Raw genomic sequence first — 22,607 nt, 5'->3', positions numbered from 1 at the left:
CCATACAAAAGCCAATTACGTGTGAAATTGCTCAAGTCAAACTTTTTGCCACTGTTATAGCATAATTTGTAATCTATGAAATACCTTAAGGAAATATGAAAAACTAACATTGAAGCTTGGTATTTTTTAGTGTGTGTTTCCCTTTAACATATACCAAACACAAATGTGCCAGTAACATTTTAAGTAATGGTATAAATGGCTGGTCTTCTGGGCCTGAAATTTTTTGAAGTGGATGGTTCTCAAAGTGTTTCAATTTTGAAGAGGAATCAAACACTGTGTTATTTAAGAAATTCATTGGGCAGTTTCACACATAACATAATTCAGTTTGCGTAAAAGGAAATTTTCATTGAAAGTAATGCTTCCACCGAGCGAGGTGGCACAGTGGTTAGACACTGGACTCACATTCGGGAGGACAACGGTTCAATCCCGCGTCCGGCCATCCTGATTTAGGTTTTCCGTGGTTTCCCTAAATCGCTCCAGGCAAATGCCAGGATGGTTCCTTTCAAAGGGCACGGCTGACTTCCTTCCCTAATCCGATGAGACCGATGACCTCGCTGTCTGGTCTCCTTCCCCCAACAAACCAACCAACCAAGTAATGCTCCTCAGACCACCAATCACAATATTTATTCGCGACCTGTTAGAAATGTAAATAGTTTTGGCATCACGGTCATCGAAGGTGGCTTATTGTTATAAAGTATTACATAGTCTTCGCCCTAGTCATTGACTCGTTTTGCTGTCAACAGGCGCTTGTGGTGCACTATGTTTTGTTGTTGTAAATGATGCTTTTTTTTTTTTTACAACTAAAGTTTTATTTTGGTGTTATTATCTTATTTATATCTTATTGACACAGTAGCATGCTAAAGTAAAATTCATTATTAGAGTATGTTCTTACCAGTCAAAATTGCAAAAATTGAACAGACAACTAAATGAAATGTTAATGGAATTTTAAAAAAATTCCACTTTTTTCCGGATGAAAAAGTTCCCACGTTTTCCCATGATTTCTCAGTTGACGTGAGCCGCATACACCCTGCTGATATGTATGCACCACTTTCCAGCCATGACTTACGTCAGTGCTGGCGGGTCACATGACTGCCTGGTACCAGTTCTTTACTGACCACAGCACACCAAAGCGAGCAGAGTGTTCTAGTAAGGGGGCCGAAAGGAATTGTGTCCAGGGAGTTTATAATGTGACTTCATAATCAGAGCATGCCATGATTCGGAAGTGAGAAGTATTTTATTCTACGAGACAGTTAAAACTTCGATTATGTCTTGTCTGGCATCTGGCTTTGAATGGGCAGTTAGTAGAACAGTGGTGATGAGTCTCTAATTGGCAAGCTCCTGTGGCACACCTGTACTGTTCTTGGCCATGGACAGGATGAGCTGTGTTGTGAGAGTAGAAAAAGTGTTATAAGTGTCCATATCTTTGACACTGTTTTTCATTCTAACTGTGTAGTATATTGTGTTTGTAGTTATGTTTGAAACTGTATATAGTTCTAAGAGATTTGTTGAAAGTTTCGGAAATAAAAGAAGTAGGATTCGCCAGCTTATTTTTGAAAAGAAAATCAACTTTGTACTTATCTTGAACTTTTATGTAAATCCTCAAGTCATGTTAGTCGTGAGCCACCATTGAACAATACGGTTTGCAACAATATATTGATGGTCACTGAAAGGGACCAGCAATTGAATGCTTAAACCCCACATGTGTTAGCTGATGGTTATGGTATACAAACTAGCAAAAATGAAACTATGGTAACGGTGTGCACAACAGGTGGACATGCTGGACAGTTACCTGTTCACCTGGACAAGACTTTCAAAGAGGTGGATGAATTTCTCTCTCTCATAAGCAAAATAGATAAAGAAGGAAGACACAAGAAAACTTTAGTGCCGAGGACAAAAGGGCTTTCTATATAAATGAACAGCTGTTAACACTGGAAAAGAAAAAAAAATCATGATATGATACATTTGGAGCACAGTTCTGTACAGGTGCAAAATGTGGACGATGGGCAAGCTAAAAATGAAACAATTGATTAAGTGATCAATAAAGATGTCCTGCAAATGTTAAACAGTAAAAAGTACTTAGTAAAGGACATAATAAACTGAAGGGAGAATGAAAGGTTTGTAGGAGAGCTTCTGTTAAGTTTGGAAGGTAGGAAACGAGGTACTGGCAGAAGCAAAGCTGTGAGGACGGGGCATGAGTCGTGCTAGGGTAGCTCAGTTGGTACTTGCCCGTGAAAGGCAAGGTCCCGAGTTCGAGTCTCGGTCTGGCACACAGTTTTAATCTGCTAGGAAGTTTCGTATCGTGCACACTCCGCTGCAGAGTGAAAATCTCATTCTGAAGGGAGAATGTTTGGGCATATATGCGAGCCGAGCAAAAACGTGAAGCACACGAAAGGTGTGGAGGAAACAAAATGAAATTTCATGGCTTGACAGAGATTGTGATGTCATTTCAGAGATTAAAAAATTGAGTCAAATTTACAAGGAACTACGCAGTATGAGCCTAATTATCAGTATAATGTTGCAACACCCTGGCCTGGATAAACGCAGTAATTCAGTTGGGAAGGGTGCCATAAAGCTGTTACATCCTCTCCTGAGGCAAGCTGACCCACAACTGTTGTAATTGGTCCTCAGTATCCCGGATACTCCCACAAATATTCTATTGGGGACATATCTGGTGAACTGGTGGCTACTGGAATATCTCAAAATAATGCAAACTGTTCATAATACACGTGCTGTGTGTGGACGTGCAGTGTCCTGTTGAAAAATGGCACCATGATCCTGTCACATGAGAGATAACACTTGAGGGCACAGCATGTCCGTGATGTGTCATTGTGCTTCAAAGTTCGCTCAGTCACTATTAGCTGTGACCAGAAGTCATACCAGATGGCACCTCAAAACTATGACACCAGTAGTAGTGCCACTTGCCTAAGTGGAAAAATTGGATCTCTCCTCAGGTAACCACCATATCAGCCAATGATGGTCATCCAATGTGATGCCATTCATCAGTAGTTCATGTTTCCTGGTCATGGCCCCAATTCAAGTGCAGGTGTTTGTGTTTTAGTGTTAACAGCAGCCCAAGGATGGGACAGTAATTCTCTTGTCTGGATGCTTCTAGTATCTGACCAGTGGTGCAACTTGATATAGAGTGTTGGAGGGAGTGCATTACCTATTTTTGGATGTCAAATGCATACGTGAAGGGATTACAATGTGCTTGGTTCACAGTACAGCCACAGCCACCATGCCTTGTGATGGTCAGACAGGGTCCACTGGAACTTCGATGCAGAGTTTGCCTGCCCTCACATTCCCATGCCTTCTACTGGGCCACTGTCACTTCTGAATACCCCATATATCTGCATTTTATACAATTCAACCAGCCAGCCAAATGGAGACCCACAATTTTACCCCTTTCAAACTGTCAGGGGCTTGTAACACTGTCTCACACATGTATGCTTAATCTTCGTGTCCTTCAGCGATCATTCAACATCTGATGCCGTTCACAACCTATATATACCATACCAGGCCTGGTAACAACACTACACATGAACAACTCGTATGCACTACCTGTCACAGAGAATTATAACTCTAATCATTTAGATAGCCACCAATGGTGTGTACATGTATAGAGTTACACTCACGTCTCATCATGTCTTCAAGAACTGTAATGGGATGGTGGAAGGGAGGAATTACAAGGGGAGCCATAGAAATGAGTTACAAGTGTCTGAAACATTGCATTGATATAGAGAACTGTTAGTTACAAATGGATATTTAGTTTTTTGTCATAAACCACCACATCCTCTAGCAACCAGTTGAGTTTACAGCAACAACTTGAATTCATAGAAATTGTCCAAAGTGATGACTTCCAATCTCAGTCCACCCATTACAATGGATCTCTGGGCTCAAAATCATATGTTCCCTTTGCTTGCACACACATTTTATGATGGGATGCCATTGCTGCTCTGCCAAAACTCTCTTCACTGGCTTCTTTGAAGTGTACATTTCACAGTGAACACTGATAAATCTTCAGCATGATCCAATATCATCTCCTCAAATTCTAATGTAGAAACAACTTTTTGTCAAGAACCCTGGCTATATTTCTGTGGCCTGAAAAACACAATTTCTTGTAAGTTTGCCTCTATGGTGATAAATTTTTTCTAATTATGGTGGCAGCTGTTGTGAAACTTTTCTCTGTGCATTTAATCAGTTCTCCAAGCACTACATCCTCCTGCTCCATAGTTTAAATGCATATCTGACAATTCCTGCAAACAAATAAAATTTTAGGATCTTAACAACCCCAGGGCAAGACAGAGGAATAAAACAATGATAAAGGAGACTTGCCTATGAAATACAACACATGGATGAGGCTCCCTTCACTAGGAACCCTGGGCAACTTTCCTATTTAATAAATGAATGTTTCCATTTCTTCCAACCATTTCTTCTCTTTTGTCACCTGAAGGAAGTTACACATCTAAAGCTAGCTCTTTTTTGCCTTTTTCTCATTTGCATGTTTGATGCTATACAGGGTGAATATTAATAAAACCGACAAAGGTCGGATTCCTGACTGGAAATGGAGGAAAAAAGGTCCTATAACGTTTGTCCAGAAGTGCATCATTGCCACGGTAGTTGGCACTGACAAATAAAGTGCCTCTGATTGCTTACCATGCATTCCTTGTGCGTTGCAGGCTGTGTGGTTTACACAGCATACTGGTCTAGTATTCAAGTTGAAAACAAACCAAGATGGTGTTTGTGTATAGTCAAGCAGATAGAAACGGTCAAGAGGCACCAAAACAACTACCCTCACAGACACCAACCACATCACACAACTTTTCAGAACCTTCTAGGGGGCTTGTGCGATCATGGGTCCTTTCAGAGAGACGAACATGCAGGTAGGCTGTAGACTGAGCGTATACCAGATTTGGAGGACCAGGTTCTACAGCATATCTAGATGAACTCTAGTACAAGCTCCAGGCAAGTGGCCTGCCAACACATTGTGAGCCAAAGTAAAATTACATATATCCTGTATGACAGCTCTTGTTATCCCTATCACCCGCAATCCCGTGGAGGCCCCTTTGAACAACTGTTGCGAAGTGTATGCAATGCAGCTCTGTACTGTGCTCTGGGAGAACTTGTTCTTGTTGTACACACACTGTCCATTTCCAGACACATCTTCATTAGAACTTTTTTCCTCCATTTCCATTCAGGAATCCATCCCTGCAGTTTGTTGGTTTTATTAATGCTCACCCTATATAGATATAATGGAAGGAAACATTCCACGTGGGAAAAATTATATATAAAAACAAAGATGAGGTGACTTACCGAACAAAAGCGCTGGCAGGTCGATAGACACACAAACAAACACAAACACACACACAAAATTCAAGCTTTCGCAACAAACTGTTGCCTCATCAGGAAAGAGGGAAGGAGAGGGGAAGACGAAAGGAAGTGGGTTTTAAGGGAGAGGGTAAGGAGTCATTCCAATCCCGGGAGCGGAAAGACTTACCTTAGGGGGAAAAAAGGACAGGTATACACTCGCACACACGCACATATCCATCCACACATACAGACACAAGCAGACATCACCCTATATAGAAACAGACAATGCTATAATTACTTGTTAGCAGTCTCATGTAGCAGAGACTTTATTTTTGACAACTTAACATATTTATTTATTACAGATTAATGCAACAACTCCCTTCAAACCAATGTTTTGTGTGGCATTAATGTGTTGTACTCATAAGTGTTTGTTATAATAGTTTCAAAATCACATTTAAAATTCTGTTCTCAATTAAGAAAATTGTTAGGGACTGCCAGTTCCATAGTACAGATAGCAATCCAGTATTTCAAAGTCATTTTCCAGGCCAAGACCCAGTCCCATGCCTATAGCAAACATTTAATTATTTGTTTAAAGCTGAGGTGTTTTCTTGAACCTCTGATTGTTATTGAAGTTTTAGGCACTTTATTGCTAGCTGTAATATATGTCATATACAGATATGCACCCAGTTATATACAACACTGTGAATTAGATATCTGTGCTGTTTAGCAGTTTTATTCAGTCCTACATCTGCCTCGTTTTGTCTTTGACTTAAAAATTTGTCTTAGTTGCAGTGCTGTGGTGTAGACAATTACAGTGATTGGCTGAATGTTCAAGATTCTGTCCCTTGTTCCTGTCTTGCAACAGAAGTAAGTGAAGCTGATGGCATTAAAGAATTGATTTAAAATTTTAAGTGATAGAAAAGTAGAATTAACCATATAAATATACTTCATAGCTCTTTAAGCTCAGTCTCTTTGATTTAATATAATGCTAGGAAATATCAGGTGGTTATAATTAAACTTTCCCTTTTTAACATGTTATAACATAGAAAGTAATTACTGGATGACTACCAAACTTGGTAGCATTAATGTCCAGAGCATGTGGTGCACGATTTCTGTGGGTAATAGCACCACCATCCAGGTCCAACTGTGGCCACCAGGTGCCGTGGTCATTTATCATGATTCAGAGTCTCACACACCTGACCAGTTGCAGTGCACTTGTTGACATGTCAACTTGAGCTTGGACAAAAGGAGCAGGGCATTATTGGTGAAGCTCTATTGTCAAAACAACAGTAATGCTGCAGCTGCACTTTGAGAATATTGCCAGCTGAAAGGATTACAGAAGAGTCCTCTTCTCTACCTGCTGTGCAGGGCTTGATGGAAAGTTCGAATCAATTGGAGAACTGGGCATCGCACTGGGAAGAGGTCAATGACCGGTTGCACCACAGGTGGTTGATGAAATCACTGTTGCTATGGCAGACAATGCTGCGTGCAATTCCCAATTGTCAGGCAGAGTGTGTGCTGTGTCACAACAGTTGAACATTCATGGTCCACTGTACGGAAGGTGCTTCGAACCATTCTCAAATGGTATCCGTATAAGATTCATACAGCAGCTTGCACCACAGAACACACAAAAAACATGTTGACTTCACTCAACACTTTCTAGCAAGGATTGAAGTTGATGAGGACTAGCTCTGGACCATCCTATGGACAGGCAAAGCTCATTTTTCTCTGACAAGTGAGGTGAACACACAGAATTGCTGAGTGTGGGGATCTTCACCTCAATTCACTGTGCATGAAGTTCCTTTGTATCATGAATGTGTCACTGTATGGTGTGGTTTCAGGGATACATGTTCTTTTTTGTACAGCATGTCATACCCACCCTACAGGAGACAGACACATTGAACTCAACAGTTTTCATGCAGAATGGGGGCCCACTGCACATTGTTCATGAAGTTCACCTGCTTCTCTAAAACACATTTCAAAACAATCAAATTATCAGCCGATCATTTCCAAAGGCCTGTCCAGCATGATCATCCGCTCTCACTACCTATGATTTCTGGTTGTGGGGGCTACCTGAAGGACAGAGTTTACGAGAGGAACATTCACACATGTGCTAATCTGAAGCACAGCATATCAAGAGAGGGAACCAGCATACCTATGGACATGCTTCGTTCTCCTGTGCAGAATGCAATCATGTGCTTTAAGACTCTTCTGGACACTGATGGGCACCATATTGAGCCCATTTTGTAGCAGTAATGCTACTGGTATGTAATGGTACGATGTATGATAGCAGTATATTAAAAGTGTTTCAATTGAACTGATTCTGCATTATTTCTCTTCCCCATGTCCTTGGCGTTAACACTACCAAGTTTAGTACTTGTATGGTAATTAGTTTCCATGTTACAACATGTTAAATAGGGAAGTTTAATTATGACCACCCAGTAAATACAATAGGAATTGTGATGGTCAATAAAGAAGCACTTATTTTGTCTTGTATAAAGACATATTGAAATTTTTCTGTCCTTTAACCTAGAAAAATCTTTCAAAATCAAACCTGGAACTACTTACTTCAAGAGACTGCTTTCAATGGCTGAGGTCGACAGTCCACATGACTGTTCTTGAGAAAGTGTTGAACTGCAATATGTCTTCATAAATTTGACTTTTGAACACTACCCGACTTGCTACAGATATAGGTAAAGTCAGAATACTTTGTAAACTTACAAAGCATTTGAGGAAAATGTTAGTAAAATTGTTTTTTTGTAATATAAGATAATGAACTTGAGGAGAACTTCCAGCAGGAAGAATAGGCGCCAAGATCAAAACTTCAGTATTTAGTTTCTTCACACACATTAACATTCATCACTGTCACTGATCACAGTCTCAAGAACTGCGCATGTGGCTTTTAATTTTCCATCATACTGTGTACAGATCATAAATGCCAAATTAAAAGCTGAGCCTCTTACTATGATTGTCCATAAGAATAAATCTTTAGTGAGCGTATAGCTGTATCAACAATCAGGTAGAACATCTTTACCTTAAGACAGCATTCTGCTCCACCTACAGCAAAAGATTCATAGATAAAGTGCTTTTTTGCACTCCCAGGACAAATTTTCGTTTCTTTTTAAAACTCTGATTGATACAACCTCCAAAAAGACTTTGCGCTCTGGCATCCATAGCAGCCGCCTGGGCCTTAAACAGGCCATACATCTGCCTCTGTTTCATTTTCACTACATTCATAATTATGTCTTTCACTCTTGACCGTTCTCTGTTACATATGTTTGTTTTTCTGTCTCTCACTTAAAGCAAACCTGCCAACTTTTATGGTTTACCCATAAAATTTATGGAAATTGCAGCATTTTACGACACTGCAGACAAAAATTTGAAACATTGACATTCAATAATCACTCCACTTCCGTACAATTGATTGTTTGTGTCAGTTGAAGGCAAGTCTACAATAGTCAATAATTCATTCTTTGATATGATTGGTACTTTTAACTGTGTGATGTTTGTTTTGTGGTTTTTTTGTGGTTTTCGGGCGCACAACTTCAATGGTCATTAGCGCCCTGACTACTCTAAGAATGCACCGCGAGGCACAAGTTGACAACAACAACTAAAAGGGAAAACACAATAAAAGACAGACTGACAGGCATAGGATTAAAAAACATCATCAAATGTCCTTAGCGAGGTGTGTCAAATTGATAAAACAAAGAACACGAGCAGCTGCTCGTGGGTCATCCGCTAAAATGGCATCGAAAGTATTAGGCAGGTTAAGATCGAGGCGCAGTGTGTTAAGATCAGGACAGGACATTAAAATGTGTCTAACCGTCAGCAAGTGCCCACATGGGCAGAACGGCGCCGGCGCAGCCGTCAGCAGATGGCGATGGCTGAACCGGCAGTGTCCAATTCTTAACCTTGCTAAAACGACCTCCTCCCGCCGAGAAGGGCGTGAGGAGGACGTCCAAGCCACAGGAAGAGGTTTTAAGGCCCGAAGCTTGTTGTCGGTAAGTGCAGCCCAATCGGCATGCCACAGCGACACAACGCGCCGACAAATGACCCTGCTAAAATCGGACGAAGGGACACAACAAGAAGCTGTCCGAGGCTGGAGGACCGCAGCCTTGGCCGCGGCATCTGCAGCTTCGTTCCCAGGGATACCGACATGGCCAGGAACCCACATAAAGCTAACCGGCGTACCGACGTCCACCAGCTGCTGAAGAGAGCGTTGGATCCGGTGTACGAAAGGGTGAACCGGGTACGGATCACTGAGGCTCTGGATGGCGCTCAGGGAATCTGAGCAGATGACATAAGCAGAATGTCGGTGGCGGCAGATGTAAAGAACAGCCTGGTAGAGGGCAAAGAGCTCAGCTGTGAAGACCGAACAATGGCCATGGAGCCGGTATTTGAAACTTTGTGCCTCGACAATAAAGGAACACCCGACCCCGTCATTGGTCTTAGATCCATCTGTATAAATGAAAGTCATGTTGATGAACTTCGAACGAAGTTCCAAAAAACGGGAGTGGTAGATCGAACCGGGGGTGACCTCTTTTGGGAGCGAGCTGAGGTCGAGGTGAACGCGGACCTGAGCCTGGAGCCAAGGTGGCGTGCGGCTCTCGCCCACTCGAAAGGTTGCAGGGAGTGAAAAATGAAGGTGTTGAAGGAGGCGACGAAAGCGAACTCCAGGGGGTAGCAAGGCAGAGACATACAACCCGTATTGAAGGTCAAGAGAGTCGTCAAAAAAGGAACGATAAGACGGATGGTCGGGCATTGACAGTAGCCGACAGGCATACCGACAAAGCAGTATATCGCGCCGGTAGGTGAGTGGCAATTCGCCAGCGTCAGCATGAAGACTCTCTACGGGACTGGTATAAAATGCTCCGATCGCAAGTCGTAAACCCCGATGTTGTATGGAGTTGAGGCGGCGTAAGATGGATGGCCGTGCAGAGGAGTATACGAAGCTCCCATAATCCAGCTTGGAGCGGACGATCGACCGATATAGACGAAGTAGGACGGTTCGATCCGCTCCCCACGACATACCACTGAGAACACGGAGGACATTTAAAGAACGGGTACAACGGGCGGCTAAATATGACACATGTGGAGACCAGCTAAGTTTCCTGTCAAAGGTAAGGCCTAAAAATTTGATTGTCTCCACGAGTGGGAGAGCAACGGGACCGAGTCGTAAGGACGGTGGGAGAAACTCTTTGTAGCGCCAGAAGTTAATACAGACCGTCTTCTCGGCAGAAAAACGGAAGCCATTGGCGACACTCCAGGAGTAAAGACGGTCAAGAGAACGCTGAAGACAGCGCTCCAGGACACGTGCACTGTGCGCGCTGCAATAGATGGTAAAATCGTCCACGAAAAGGGAGCCTGATACATCAGCTGGGAGGCAATCCATTATTGGATTGATCGCGATGGCGAAGAGAGCGACGCTCAAAACTGAGCCCTGTGGCACCCCATTCTCCTGGCGAAAGGTGTCGGACAGGACAGAACCCACACGTACCCGAAACTGTCGATCCATTAAAAAGGAATGAATAAAAAGAGGGAGGCGACCGCGAAAGCCCCATGTATGCATGGTGCGGAGAATGCCCGCCCTCCAACAGGTGTCGTAAGCCTTCTCCAAATCAAAGAACACAGCCGCGGTCGGGCGCTTCCGCAAGAAGTTATTCATAATGAAGGTCGACAAAGTAACCAGATGGTCAACAGCAGAGCGGCGCCTTCGAAATCCACATTGTACATTGGTAAGTAGGCGTCGAGACTCGAGCAGCCAAACCAATCGAGAGTTAACCATTCGCTCCATCACTTTACAGACACAGCTGGTAAGCGAGATAGGTCGATAACTGGAAGGCAAGTGCTTGTCCTTCCCCGGCTTAGGAATCGGGACAACAATAGACTCGCGCCAGCATGCGGGAACATGTCCCTCAATCCAGATGCGATTGTATGTACGAAGAAGAAAACCTTTACCCGCAGGAGAAAGGTTCTTCAGCATCTGAATATGAATAGAATCAGGCCCTGGAGCGGAGGACCGTGATCGGCCAAGTGCGGTTTCGAGTTCCCGCATGGTGAATGGGGCATTATAACTTTCACAATTCGAGGAGCGGAAGTCAGGTGGCCTAGCCTCCTCTGCCTGTTTGCGGGGGAGGAAGGCAGGGTGGTAATGAGCGGAGCTCGAAACCTCGGCGAAAAAGCGGCCGAAGGCATTGGAGACAGCCTCAGGGGCCACAAGGACTTCATTCGCGACCTTCAAGCCAGAAACTGGGGAGTGGACCTTAGTGCCAGATAGCCGGCGCAGGCTACCCCAGACAACAGAAGAAGGGGTAGAACTGTTGAAGGTGCTTGTGAAAGCAGCCCAGCTGGCTTTCTTGCTTTCTTTAATAATACGACGACACTGAGCACGTAATCGTTTATAATTAATACAATTCGCCACTGTAGGGTGGCGCTTAAAGGTGCGTAAAGCACGTCGACGAGCACGTAAAGCATCTCTACATGCTGCGGTCCACCAGGGGACCGGTACGCGACGTGGAGAAGAAGTAGGGTGAGGGATGGAATATTCAGCAGCAGCGAGAATGACTTCCGTGAGGTGTGCGACCTGACGATCGCAGCTTGTGAAGGTTTGATCCTGAAAGGTAGCCCTGGAAGAGAAGAGCTCCCAGTCTGCCTTGGAGATGGTCCAACGAGAGGAGCACGGAGAGGGAGTATGCTGCAGGAGATGGATAACACACGGGAAATGGTCGCTCGAATATGTATCAGAAAGTGCATACCACTCAAACCGGCGTGCAAGTTGGGGAGTACATATAGAGAGGTCTAAATGGGAATAGGTGTGAGATGTGTCCGAAAGAAAAGTAGGGGCGCCAGTATTGAGGCAGACAAGATCGAGCTGGTTTAAAAGGTCTGCTAACAAGGAGCCCCTCGGGCAGGATGCTGAAGAGCCCCAAAGGGGATGGTGGGCATTGAAGTCTCCAGTTAACAAAAATGGTGCAGGTAGCTGAGCAATAAGTTGCATCACGTCTGCCCTGGTAACGGCAGATGACGATGGAGTGTAAACGGTACAAAAGGAAAACGTAAAAGTGGGGAGAGTAATGCGGATGGCAACTGCCTGCAGGCCGGTGTGCAACGTGATGGGATCGTAGTAAATATCATCCCGGACCAGCAACATAACCCCTCCATGAGCTGGGATACCTACCACAGGGGGTAGGTCAAAACGCACAGAGGTGTAGTGTGCCAAGGCAATTTGATCGCATGGGCGTAGCTTCGTTTCCTGGAGGGCTACGACAAGCGGACGGTGCAAGCGGAGCAGCAACTTCAAGTCCTCTCGGTTGGAGCGAATGCTGCGAATATTCCAGTGAATAAGTGCCATCGTAAGAAAAGAAAGATGAGAGAAGTGGTCACCTCGAAGGCCGCTTAGGGCCTGGCTTCGAGCGAGCACTGCCGCCGCTATCAGTAGGCGGACAGTCATCGTCCATTGGGTCTATAGGTTCATCGGCCATCTCGGGAGGATGGCCGGGAGGGGGAGCTTCCTCCGCCAGTGAACGGCCAGATGTACGGCGACCAGCGGTGCGGCCAGGCGAAACGGATGACGGCCTGGGGCGGCAGCCGCTGGGTGGCGCAAGAGAAGAAATGCGCCGGGGCGGGGAAGGAGAACTGTGCTTCCTATGCGCCTTTTTGGAAGGACGTGTAGTGGAAGTACCGGTCGAAGGCTGTGAGGTCGAGGTACGGAGGAAGTCTGCACGGGATGGTTCCTTCTTGAAGGCCCGTGCATCTGACTTCGGTGTCTTCGTTTTAGCAGAAGCTGAAGAAGGTGCTCGTGTCTGTGGGGTGATGGGAGGAAGAGGAGACGTCGACCGCGCGATCTTAGCACTGGCCGAACGGACGACCGTGGTGCTGAAGGTCAGATCGCATGTCTGGGTTGCTACCTCCCGGGTAGTCCGAGGAGAGGCGAGGACAGTACTGTATTTCCCCGCTGGGAGCAGCGTGGGCTTCCTACTAGCCAATAGCTTGCGAGCAGCCGAGGTGGACACTTTCTCTTTGACCCGAATTTCCTGGATACAGCGTTCTTCCTTATAGACAGGACAGTCGCGGGAGGATGCTGCATGGTCACCCTGACAGTTCACACAACGAGGAGACGGAGGTGGACAGTCACCCTCATGGGCATCCCTGCCACAGGTGACACATTTAGCCGCATTGGAACAAGACTGTCGAGTGTGATTGAAACGCTGACACTGGTAGCAGCGCGTAGGTGTCGGGATATAGGGGCGAACAGAAATAACCTCGTAGCCCGCCTTGATGCGCGATGGCAGCTTAACACTATCGAAGGTCAAGAAAATTGTCCGGGTCGGTACAAGGTCATTGTTGACCTTTTTCATGACCCTATGGACAGCCGTCACGCCCTGCTCAGCGAGGAATGATTGAAGCTCCTCGTCAGTCAATCCGTCGAGGGAGTCAGTATAGACCACACCACGAGACGAATTCAAAGTTCGGTGGGCCTCCACCCGGACAGGGAACGTGTACAGGAGGGTGGCCCGAAGCAGTTTTTGTGCCTGAAAGGCATTCTCAGTTTCCAGTAATAAGGTGCCGTTACGCAACCTGGTACAGGATTTGACAGATCCGGCTATGGCATCTACGCCCTTCTGAATAACGAAAGGGTTGACAGAGGAAAAATCCTTTCCGTCCTCAGTTCGAGAAACTACGAGGAACTGTGGGGCAGGCGGTAGTACTTTTGTCACTGTTGGCTGGTCACGTTTCCGTTTTTGGGTCGAAGTCGAAAGAGATGGAGTAGAATCCATTGCGGAGGAATCCCCCATGATTGCCAGCGTCTCCGATGGCGCGCTCCTTCCTTGTGGGGACCCTCTCAGAGGGCACTCCCGCCTTAGGTGAATGTTTACACCTCAGGTCACACCTCCCGAGAAACAGACGGAGGGACCAATCGGCATGGTCAGAAGGTATCAGCTCAGGCAATCACCCCTCCCCGGGCCTGGCCTTTACCAGGGGGTACGCGCGTGCCTTACATGTCTACCCAGGGCGGGGACTTACGCGTTACCCCGTCACCGGCTACGCGTGCGAACGCGTGGGTCGGCCTTCAGACACGCACAGGGAGGAAGGAAGAAGAGGAAAAAGAAGAGAGAGAGGGAGAAAGAGGACAGACTGTCTCAAACGCCGAGGCGGAGACCAGAGAAGGCAAGGAGAAGAAGGCAATGAGAAAGCAAGGGGAAGAAGGCAATAAGAAGGCAAGGAGAAGAAGGCAATGAGAAGGCAAGGAGAAGAAGGCAATGAGAAGGCAAGGAGAAAAAGGCAATGAGAAGGCAAGGAGAAAAAGGCAAGGAGAAGGCAAGGGAAAGAGTAAGGAAGACAGTGAGGTGGAGAAGAGCAAAGAAAGGAACCAACAAAAGGAAGGAAGAAACGAGAAGTGAAAAAACCAAAAGGACCACGACGATAGGTCGTGGAACCGTCCGTCTCCGGACGCAGGCGCGAACTACCCCCGTGAGGGGGATGGACTCCTTTTAGTCGCCTCTTACGACAGGCAGGAATACCGCGGGCCTATTCTAATCCCCGGACCCGCAGGGGGGGGTGTGATGTTTGTGTCATCATTGGAACTGAATTTAAATCCGGGATAACAGTTCTTCCATGTGAATCTTGTGTGTCGACAGGCTCTACTCTGCAAAGTCTTTGTTCCACTCTGTTCATTTGTTGTGATTTAATCGATATTCTTTGGCCATATGTAGACTAATTACATTCGTTCCACATGGGCGTGTGTTTTTTACCATATGCATATTCTTTGTTCACGAGTTTGGTGTCATGTCCATTTAATTGGTTTAAGACTGTGTGATTTGACATGTTTCAATGAAGTGTTTGACTGCCTTGAGTGTTAATGTTATAATTTTATGTGATGTTCAGTGATCCAGGTTTCTTTTGATGTTTCACTATATATCAAGACATTTGTTCTTGCACATTTTCATATACTATATTTGTATTGTAGGAATCAAGAATAAATCTAACAGAAAACAATACCTAATTTCAGATATTTAAAGAATTACATTCTGTTGATTTTCCATGCATACTAAAATCATGAAAGGGAGAAAAATTTGCCTTTTGCATGGTATGCGAGTGACATACTAATATTGCACATCTTGGAAGAAATGATTTAAGTAATCATGTGAAGTGTATTAAGCACATTAGTTATGCACACTGAAGAGACAAAGAAAATTCTGAAGCATGTATGTATTAGGTGGTTATCTTTAGGTGGATGTTTGGATAGACAACTGGACAAGTGGGGTCTGCTTCTTTCTTTCTTCAAGGAGGAAGTAATATTATGCACCCAAAACTTAAGCCTGACATCTTTCAGAATACCTAGAGTTGAACAAAGCGGATCCAGAGAGTATCAGAAGAAGAGAATTCTTGAGTCTGCTGTTACACATGCCCAAAAAAGAATAGCATATTCTTCCAAATGTGACAAACTCATCCTAAAAAGGAAGACTTCTCCTACAACACATGAGGAAAAATTGTTTCTGTTCCTGTCCTCAAACTTGAGCAAGGCCTTTTGCACTTTCTTTCATATGACTATTCCTGTATTTGACAAACTGAATGTTGCCCTTCAGACTTTTCCCCCCACAAGTTCACTTTTTATTGGAACTTCTAATGGATTTGCTAAAGCGGTTGTTCATGAAGTTTGTCAAGCCCAAAATTGTCAAAAGCTCCTCACTGCTTGAAGTTGAGAACATCTTGATTCAAAATCAAATAAGTGATAAATAGTTAGTTATTGGCATTCAGACTTCGAACATAGTGAATGATGTCCAGGACTCTGATAAATCTGTCTTCTTTTCATCAGGGTGAGAATCCACTTTCATACTGCCTGTGACTACATCATCAACAAGTTTTCACTCAAGCATGCTCAAGTTGCTAGGTTGGACAAAATTGAAGACACACAGTTTTCTTCCATTCATTTTTTCTTGGAAAAGTTTCCTACCATGTTATTCAAGGAAGAGAATGAAACTACAGATGAGCTGGTGAATGAGCTTCCAAGACAATTCACAGCTCTTCAGGTTGATGATACTTTGGCTGCAAATCAAGGAGCCGCAAGTGATTCCAGTGGGGCACAAATGTCAAGAATTCGTGGAGCCGATGGACTTCTTAAGTATAACTGAATTTTTAAAGTAATGCTCACTATTCTCACCACACCCCACTGCAATCCTGAATGTGAATGTGTTCCCAACCTTGTGAAGAATAATAGAACAGGGTCAGCTCATCCATGTCCAATGAATCTCTGGAGTCTATTTCTATTCTGAAGACCAAGAATTCGGTCCCTGTTATGACAGAACATTTTCTGAAGACTTGCAGGAAGCTAAAAAGCCCTCAACTATAACTTTATAGTCTTACTAACATTGATTTGCAGTGTTTATTATATTATTTCTTGCCTGTGTTACATTAAACAAGTTGTATTGCATAAAGCCTTTTTCAGTTATGGCATTCTTGCTTAATTTATCAAGGAAGGCCTGTTATGTTTGCTCCAAACCAATATCCAATATTCACCACACCTGCTGCTGTTTAACATGGATTTTTTCTTGATTGTTATATTCATCATTGGCCTATCATGTAAGTATGATGGTGATTTCATTGAAGTATCCTGTTTAAAGCTTGAATTATTGTATTCTGTAGCCCAGAAGTATTATTATTTTTGTCAGTCTGGGGCATGTTGAAAATCATTAGATTTTTTGTTGCATGAGAGTTTTATGGATAGCCCTTTTAAAACATTGACAGGTATGTTAATGCAGCATGCATCTCTACATTACCTACTAGCAACACTTACTTTTTGAATTGTATTATCATAATAAAAGAAAAAAAATCAAGCCTCACAACACCATTTTGGCTGAGTTGTGAATGTGTGGTCCAGATTGATTTTAACTAGACTGACATTTATTAATATGTGACAATGTCGTCTTTCAAAGTAGCAGTATTGGTCTCTTTCTTCAAGCTAAGGAAGACTGACATTGTAATAATGAAGTAATACATGAAACCAATCCAAATAACACAAATATGGCTGTATTAATAAACCTCTGAACAATAATGGAAATAAGACTCTTGTGACTTGACATGCAACAAGAAAAAAGAATCGTTCAGGAGGTGCAACATAATTGATACCCAGAACAACTGGTGTGAGGCAGTACAAACTAGAAGAACATAGTGAAGGTGAATCAGTGCTGCTCTGTGTGTATATGGGCGTGAGTCGCTGGTAGACTACGCGGCAGAGACCATCCAATGTGCACACTTCCTACAGGTGGCCTCTAGTGGCCAGCCTGTGTGGATACAGTTGGCAGTTGATTTAAGTACACAAACGCGGTGACACAACATTCACCCACTCACACTCACAAGCACTATAGTTAGAGTCACACGTCATGAGCATTCAGTAGTGTTCTGAGTGATCTGCTCTCAGTGCTGTAGCTAATGTGAGCATTAAACATGATTGTGGTGGGTTGATTAATGAATTTTTATACTATTTGTTGCGAGTTGCCATTGCTGATAGTGTTGGTAAGTGATACATTCCACATGAGCAAGTGAGAGATGTCATTTGCAGAACATATGCCTTCTTCAAGAAAGCAGGCACATCCGCATACTGCAACTATCACTTGGAATCATCATCACTGTAATCCTTGTCCTTGCCTTGCCAACTGCCATTGCTCACGGGTTCGACTATAGCAGCAGGATATAGCACACTTCTCCCTCATCCAAAGAGGGCATCCAGGCGATGCAGGAGATGCCAGCGGTTCACTGAGACACACATCCATCAGATATCGGGTGGCAGCAGCCAGTGCTGATGGCGGTGGCAGGATGATAAGCCAGGCAGGCATCAGAGCATAGGGTCGGAATGTGCGGAGACTCCGTCATGCCTGAGGGTGGTGGGTTCACACATCACCTGATAACAGCACAGGGCAGGAGAGTGTCATTGCCATCTCTGCGTTGTCATTGGCAGGCATGCCTCAGTGCAGAGGAGACGGGGCTGGACAGGGATGTTGAGGTGATGATGGCGAGGGGGCCAGTGGAGACAACCTGTGTGGAACAGCAGACTGTGGCAAGTAGCCAAGGCTGGAGGAGGACTGACACCAGCACCTCTACAGCAGGTGACGACGGGCTTGAGGTGGAGGGAGGTGGAGGTTGGTGAGGTGGGCTGTGATTACGAAGCCTGCAAAGCTATAGCTTCTGGTGGTGAAACTGATCAAAGTGGCACGTCACCAGCCTGTCGGCCATATGAACATCACAAAGATGGACTCCGTGATGATAGACAACGGTGGCTGGTGTCCACTTGGGCCACCGACCAAACCCTTGCACCCACACTGGCAATCCTGACGTGAAGTGGCCAAATGAACCCTACTGTGGCAGGTACAGTTCAGACAACAGAAGGTGGAGGAGCATGTGTGGCTGCTGGCTGTGAAGCAACTTGGCCAGGCTCCACTCCCCCATAGACATGAAGCAATAGGTACTCAGAAAATGGAGAAGAGCGTCATCTGGTGAAGAATCCGCAACAAACTTTTCCATTTGGGACTTGAACATACGCACTAGTCATTTTGCCTCACCATTTGATTGAGGGTGGAATGGTGGAGCTGTAACATGACAAATGCAGTGACAAGAACAAAGCAATTGAAAGCTGTGCAAAACAAACTGAGACCCGTGATTGGAAATTAAGGTACAAGGCAACCGTCCAATAAAAAAAAACTTCAAATGCATACGAATTGGGATCCCAGCCAATGTCGACGCACACGAGAGAATGTAAGGAAACTGGGAAAATGCATCCACAACCAAGAACCGATGGGAATTCAAGAACAGTGTACATGAATGCATTCCCATGGCTGATGTACAGAGATGCCCAGGGAGCTGCCTATCGCTGGCCACACTGATCACAAGCCATGACAAAACAGATAATTTTGCCATCAATACCAGGCCAAAAATCATGTCTCCTAGCTAACAGTTTAGTGTACAAAACTTCCTAATCGCCCTAGTGGAGAAGGCATAGAACCTAGAGCCTAACATGGTGGGAATGACTACTCTTTGAGAGAGGTTTCCTGTGGATAGCAGCAAAACACATCAAAAAACGGAGAGTTGATACCGTAAGGAAAAATGGTTATGCAAGGGGTTCAAAGCCTTACCCAGCAGTTTATTATGGTGAGCCCTCTTGAACTAACCGAACTCCCTGTAGGAAAACTGTGTTGACGGTAATGGCGCTACTATATGCAGGCTCTAATTGGGAAACATTTGACCACAGCATGAGTTTCAGTATCAAGAAGGATGCAAAGCAATTATTCACATTTAAAATAAGGATTAGGACCCACACGTAAGCTGGACAAGGCATTTATGCTGGCACATTTACATGTAGGTCAAAAATGGATTTCATAATTGTAAAAAGACAAGAACAGCGCCCAGCATTGTAGGTGGTGTGCTGCATTGTCACATAGGGAAATGTCAGCATTAAACAAGAAAACTAAGGGTTTATGGTCAGTAATTGGGTGAAACTTGGAGCCATACAAAAAAAACAATGAAATTTCTGGAGAGGATAGACTACAGCAAGAGCCTTTTTTTCCACTTGAGAGTAATGCTGCTGGCTGGAGTGAGCAATTTAGAGGCAAAAGCAACAGGTTGCTCAGAGCTGTTGGCATGTCAATGCACTAGGACCGCACTGAGGCCATACTGTGAACTGTCATTCACCAAAACTATGTGCTGGGCCAGGGAGAACATAGCTAAAGAAGGGACTGAGAGTAGTTTGGATTTCAAAATTTCAAAGGCATTTTCGCAATCCAGGCTCCAGCAAAAAGATACGTTCTTGAGTAACAAGGCATGCAACAGGTGGGCGAATGTGGCCACTCCTGGCAGAAATTTATGGTAGTAGGCTGTTTTCCCTAGGAAGGCCTGTAGTTCCTTTGTGTATGAGGATCAAAGCCTAGACATCACAGTGGAGAAGATGTGGTTTGGCAGAGGGTGAACCCCATCCTGTGAGAACTCGAACCCCAAATAAATAATAGAAGTTTGAAAAAACCTAGATTTTGCAAGGTTACATCATAAGTCTGTGGACTGTAAGAAAACAAGGTGTGTAAATTTTTCAAGAAATCAGCCATGGAGGAGCCCTTTGAACAATATCATCCAGATAATTAATGCAACATGGGGCAGGCACAGTCAATTGCTCTAGAAAGCATTAGAAAATAGCAGTGGCATTGACCACACCAAAAGGGAGGTGCAAATATTAAGAGACCTTTTTGTTCACAGGAACCTGCAGATATGCTCCAGACAAACCAATTTTGGAACAGTACTGGCCACCTGATATTTTCGCCAACAGTTCCTCCTGGTGTGGGAGACGATATGTATCCATGATCAACTGCACATTGAAGTCGCCACAGAGGCAAAGTTTCTGCAACTGCTTCTGAACTACAACCAGTTGAGACAACCATGTATTAGCCATAACAGGATGCACCACCCCTAGAGACTGGAGACCATCCAGTGCTTTCGCTTGATCCTTCAATTTCGACAGAAACAGGACATGCATGACAAAAATGGGGCTGAGCTGTGGATTTAAAAGAAATATGAGCAGAAAAATTCATGGTACACCATATACATTTTGAAAACAAGTTTGAAAACTTCCCATACAGTGTTTCCAATAGAGAATATGGTACCTGATTGGACACAAAGTGAACTGTGTTGCTGATAGAAAATCCAAATGCCTGAAACTCATCCACTCCAAACAAGTTCTCAACACCAGCACCAGCAATCGCCAAATAGTAATGCAACAAACCACTGACTTATAAGAGGCAGAAGCCGTATAAATTGTCCCACAGTGCAATGTTCTGTTCATTATAACTGACCAGCTTCTGTATGACCAGTCTCAACGGTGGCAAGTCTAAACTCACACAGATTTGACAATTCAATAATGTCACTGCAGCACCTGCCAACCTGTAGCCAGAGCACTTGGCGAAAATCACTTAACTCGATAAACAGCTTGGGAGAAGTCACGAGCACTGGAGTCACACAGTTTATATACACATCCATATCCTGAGAAACCTTTAGTGAATGACACAGGGAGGTGATGTGGTCTTTCTTCTGGCAGGCATTAAAAGTACCTCAGTGCTTAGAACATGCTGAAGCTGTTTGTCATACTAGTGGGCACATCTTGTGACACTACTATCATCTCGGCCCACTCTTCAATTTGGTGACCTGCTGCCCGAGGAACTTCAAAAGACTGTACTATTTGCCAAACTCCTGACAATGGAGGGGGACGTGGGGGTTCACATAGTAAAGCCTTCTGTCTCACTTCCTTATGTGGAGCTTAACAGATAATTACATCCCACTTGATAGGGTCTGCGTAAGAGTCGTCGTGAGCATCAGTAATGAACTGACACTTACAGCTAAGGCCGTGAAGTTCACTGCCCAGGCCCTGCACGACTGGTTTGGTTTCGTGTGACATCAGTAAAATTCAACTTGTGCTGCCACGACACCTGTTTGTATACGATCCTTCTTGGACAATAAACCGCACGTGATCAAAAGTAAGAGCTACCAGTTCTTGTAAAGAGACAAGCTGACGTAGCAATCAATACACCTTAGGTGAAATACACGAGAGGAAAGAGGCTTTGCACAAGTTCGAGTCTGTCACATCAAGAGCCATAAAATTTTGTCTGAATCTTCTTTCATAAGCTTCCCAATCCTCAGCTTAATCATCACATGGAGGAAGTGGGTGGATAGACTGGTGGAATGGTACCCTATCTGTTAATGGAAGCCAACAAAGCGATCATAACTGATGTGAGCTGTTCAATCAGAGCTAGTAGCATGGCATCCATAATGACCCAATCTAATGAAACTGCACACATGGAAACCATTCCAAACTCATTGCCAGTTGTGTAGTAACCAAGAAATACATGAAACTGATCAAAGTAACACAAATATGGCTTTATTCATAAATCTCTGGTAATAATGGAAATAAGCCTCTTGTGCCTTCACACACGTAACAAGACAAAAGAATCATACAGAAGGTCAACATAAGCGATACACAAAACAACTGATGTGAGCAGTACAGACTGACTAAAAGAACACAAAGAGGGTGAGTCAGCACTGCTCTGTGTGTATATAGGTGTGATTCGCCAGTAGATGGTGCAATGGTGACTGTGCCATGTGCACACTTCCTGCAGGTAGCCTCTACTGACTGGCTCATGCTGATACAGCGTGCAATTTATTTATATACACATACATGGCATACACATGCACTCACAAATACAGCAGATATGGAAACTAAACTCATAATTCAAATGGAAAGCAAGAATTCAGAACAAAAGCTCTGCCAC

At 44.3% G+C, this 22,607-nt stretch overlaps 1 protein-coding gene across 1 annotated transcript in view; it reads left to right on the top strand.

Annotated features, from left to right (window-relative positions):
* Positions 1-22,607, top strand: part of LOC124548134 (tetraspanin-3-like) — a 47,820-nt gene that overhangs the window by 5,377 nt on the left and 19,836 nt on the right. The window contains exon 2 of the mRNA XM_047125156.1: positions 6,094-6,174. Within this exon, the coding sequence (XP_046981112.1) occupies positions 6,094-6,174 (81 nt within the window). The remainder of the gene's footprint in view (positions 1-6,093; positions 6,175-22,607) is intronic.

Source organism: Schistocerca americana, chromosome 1 (genome assembly GCF_021461395.2).
Source record: "Schistocerca americana isolate TAMUIC-IGC-003095 chromosome 1, iqSchAmer2.1, whole genome shotgun sequence".
Taxonomy (NCBI): Eukaryota; Metazoa; Arthropoda; class Insecta; order Orthoptera; family Acrididae; genus Schistocerca; species Schistocerca americana.
Note: the sequence above shows the minus strand (reverse complement) of the source record. Positions and strands in the feature narration are given on the sequence as shown.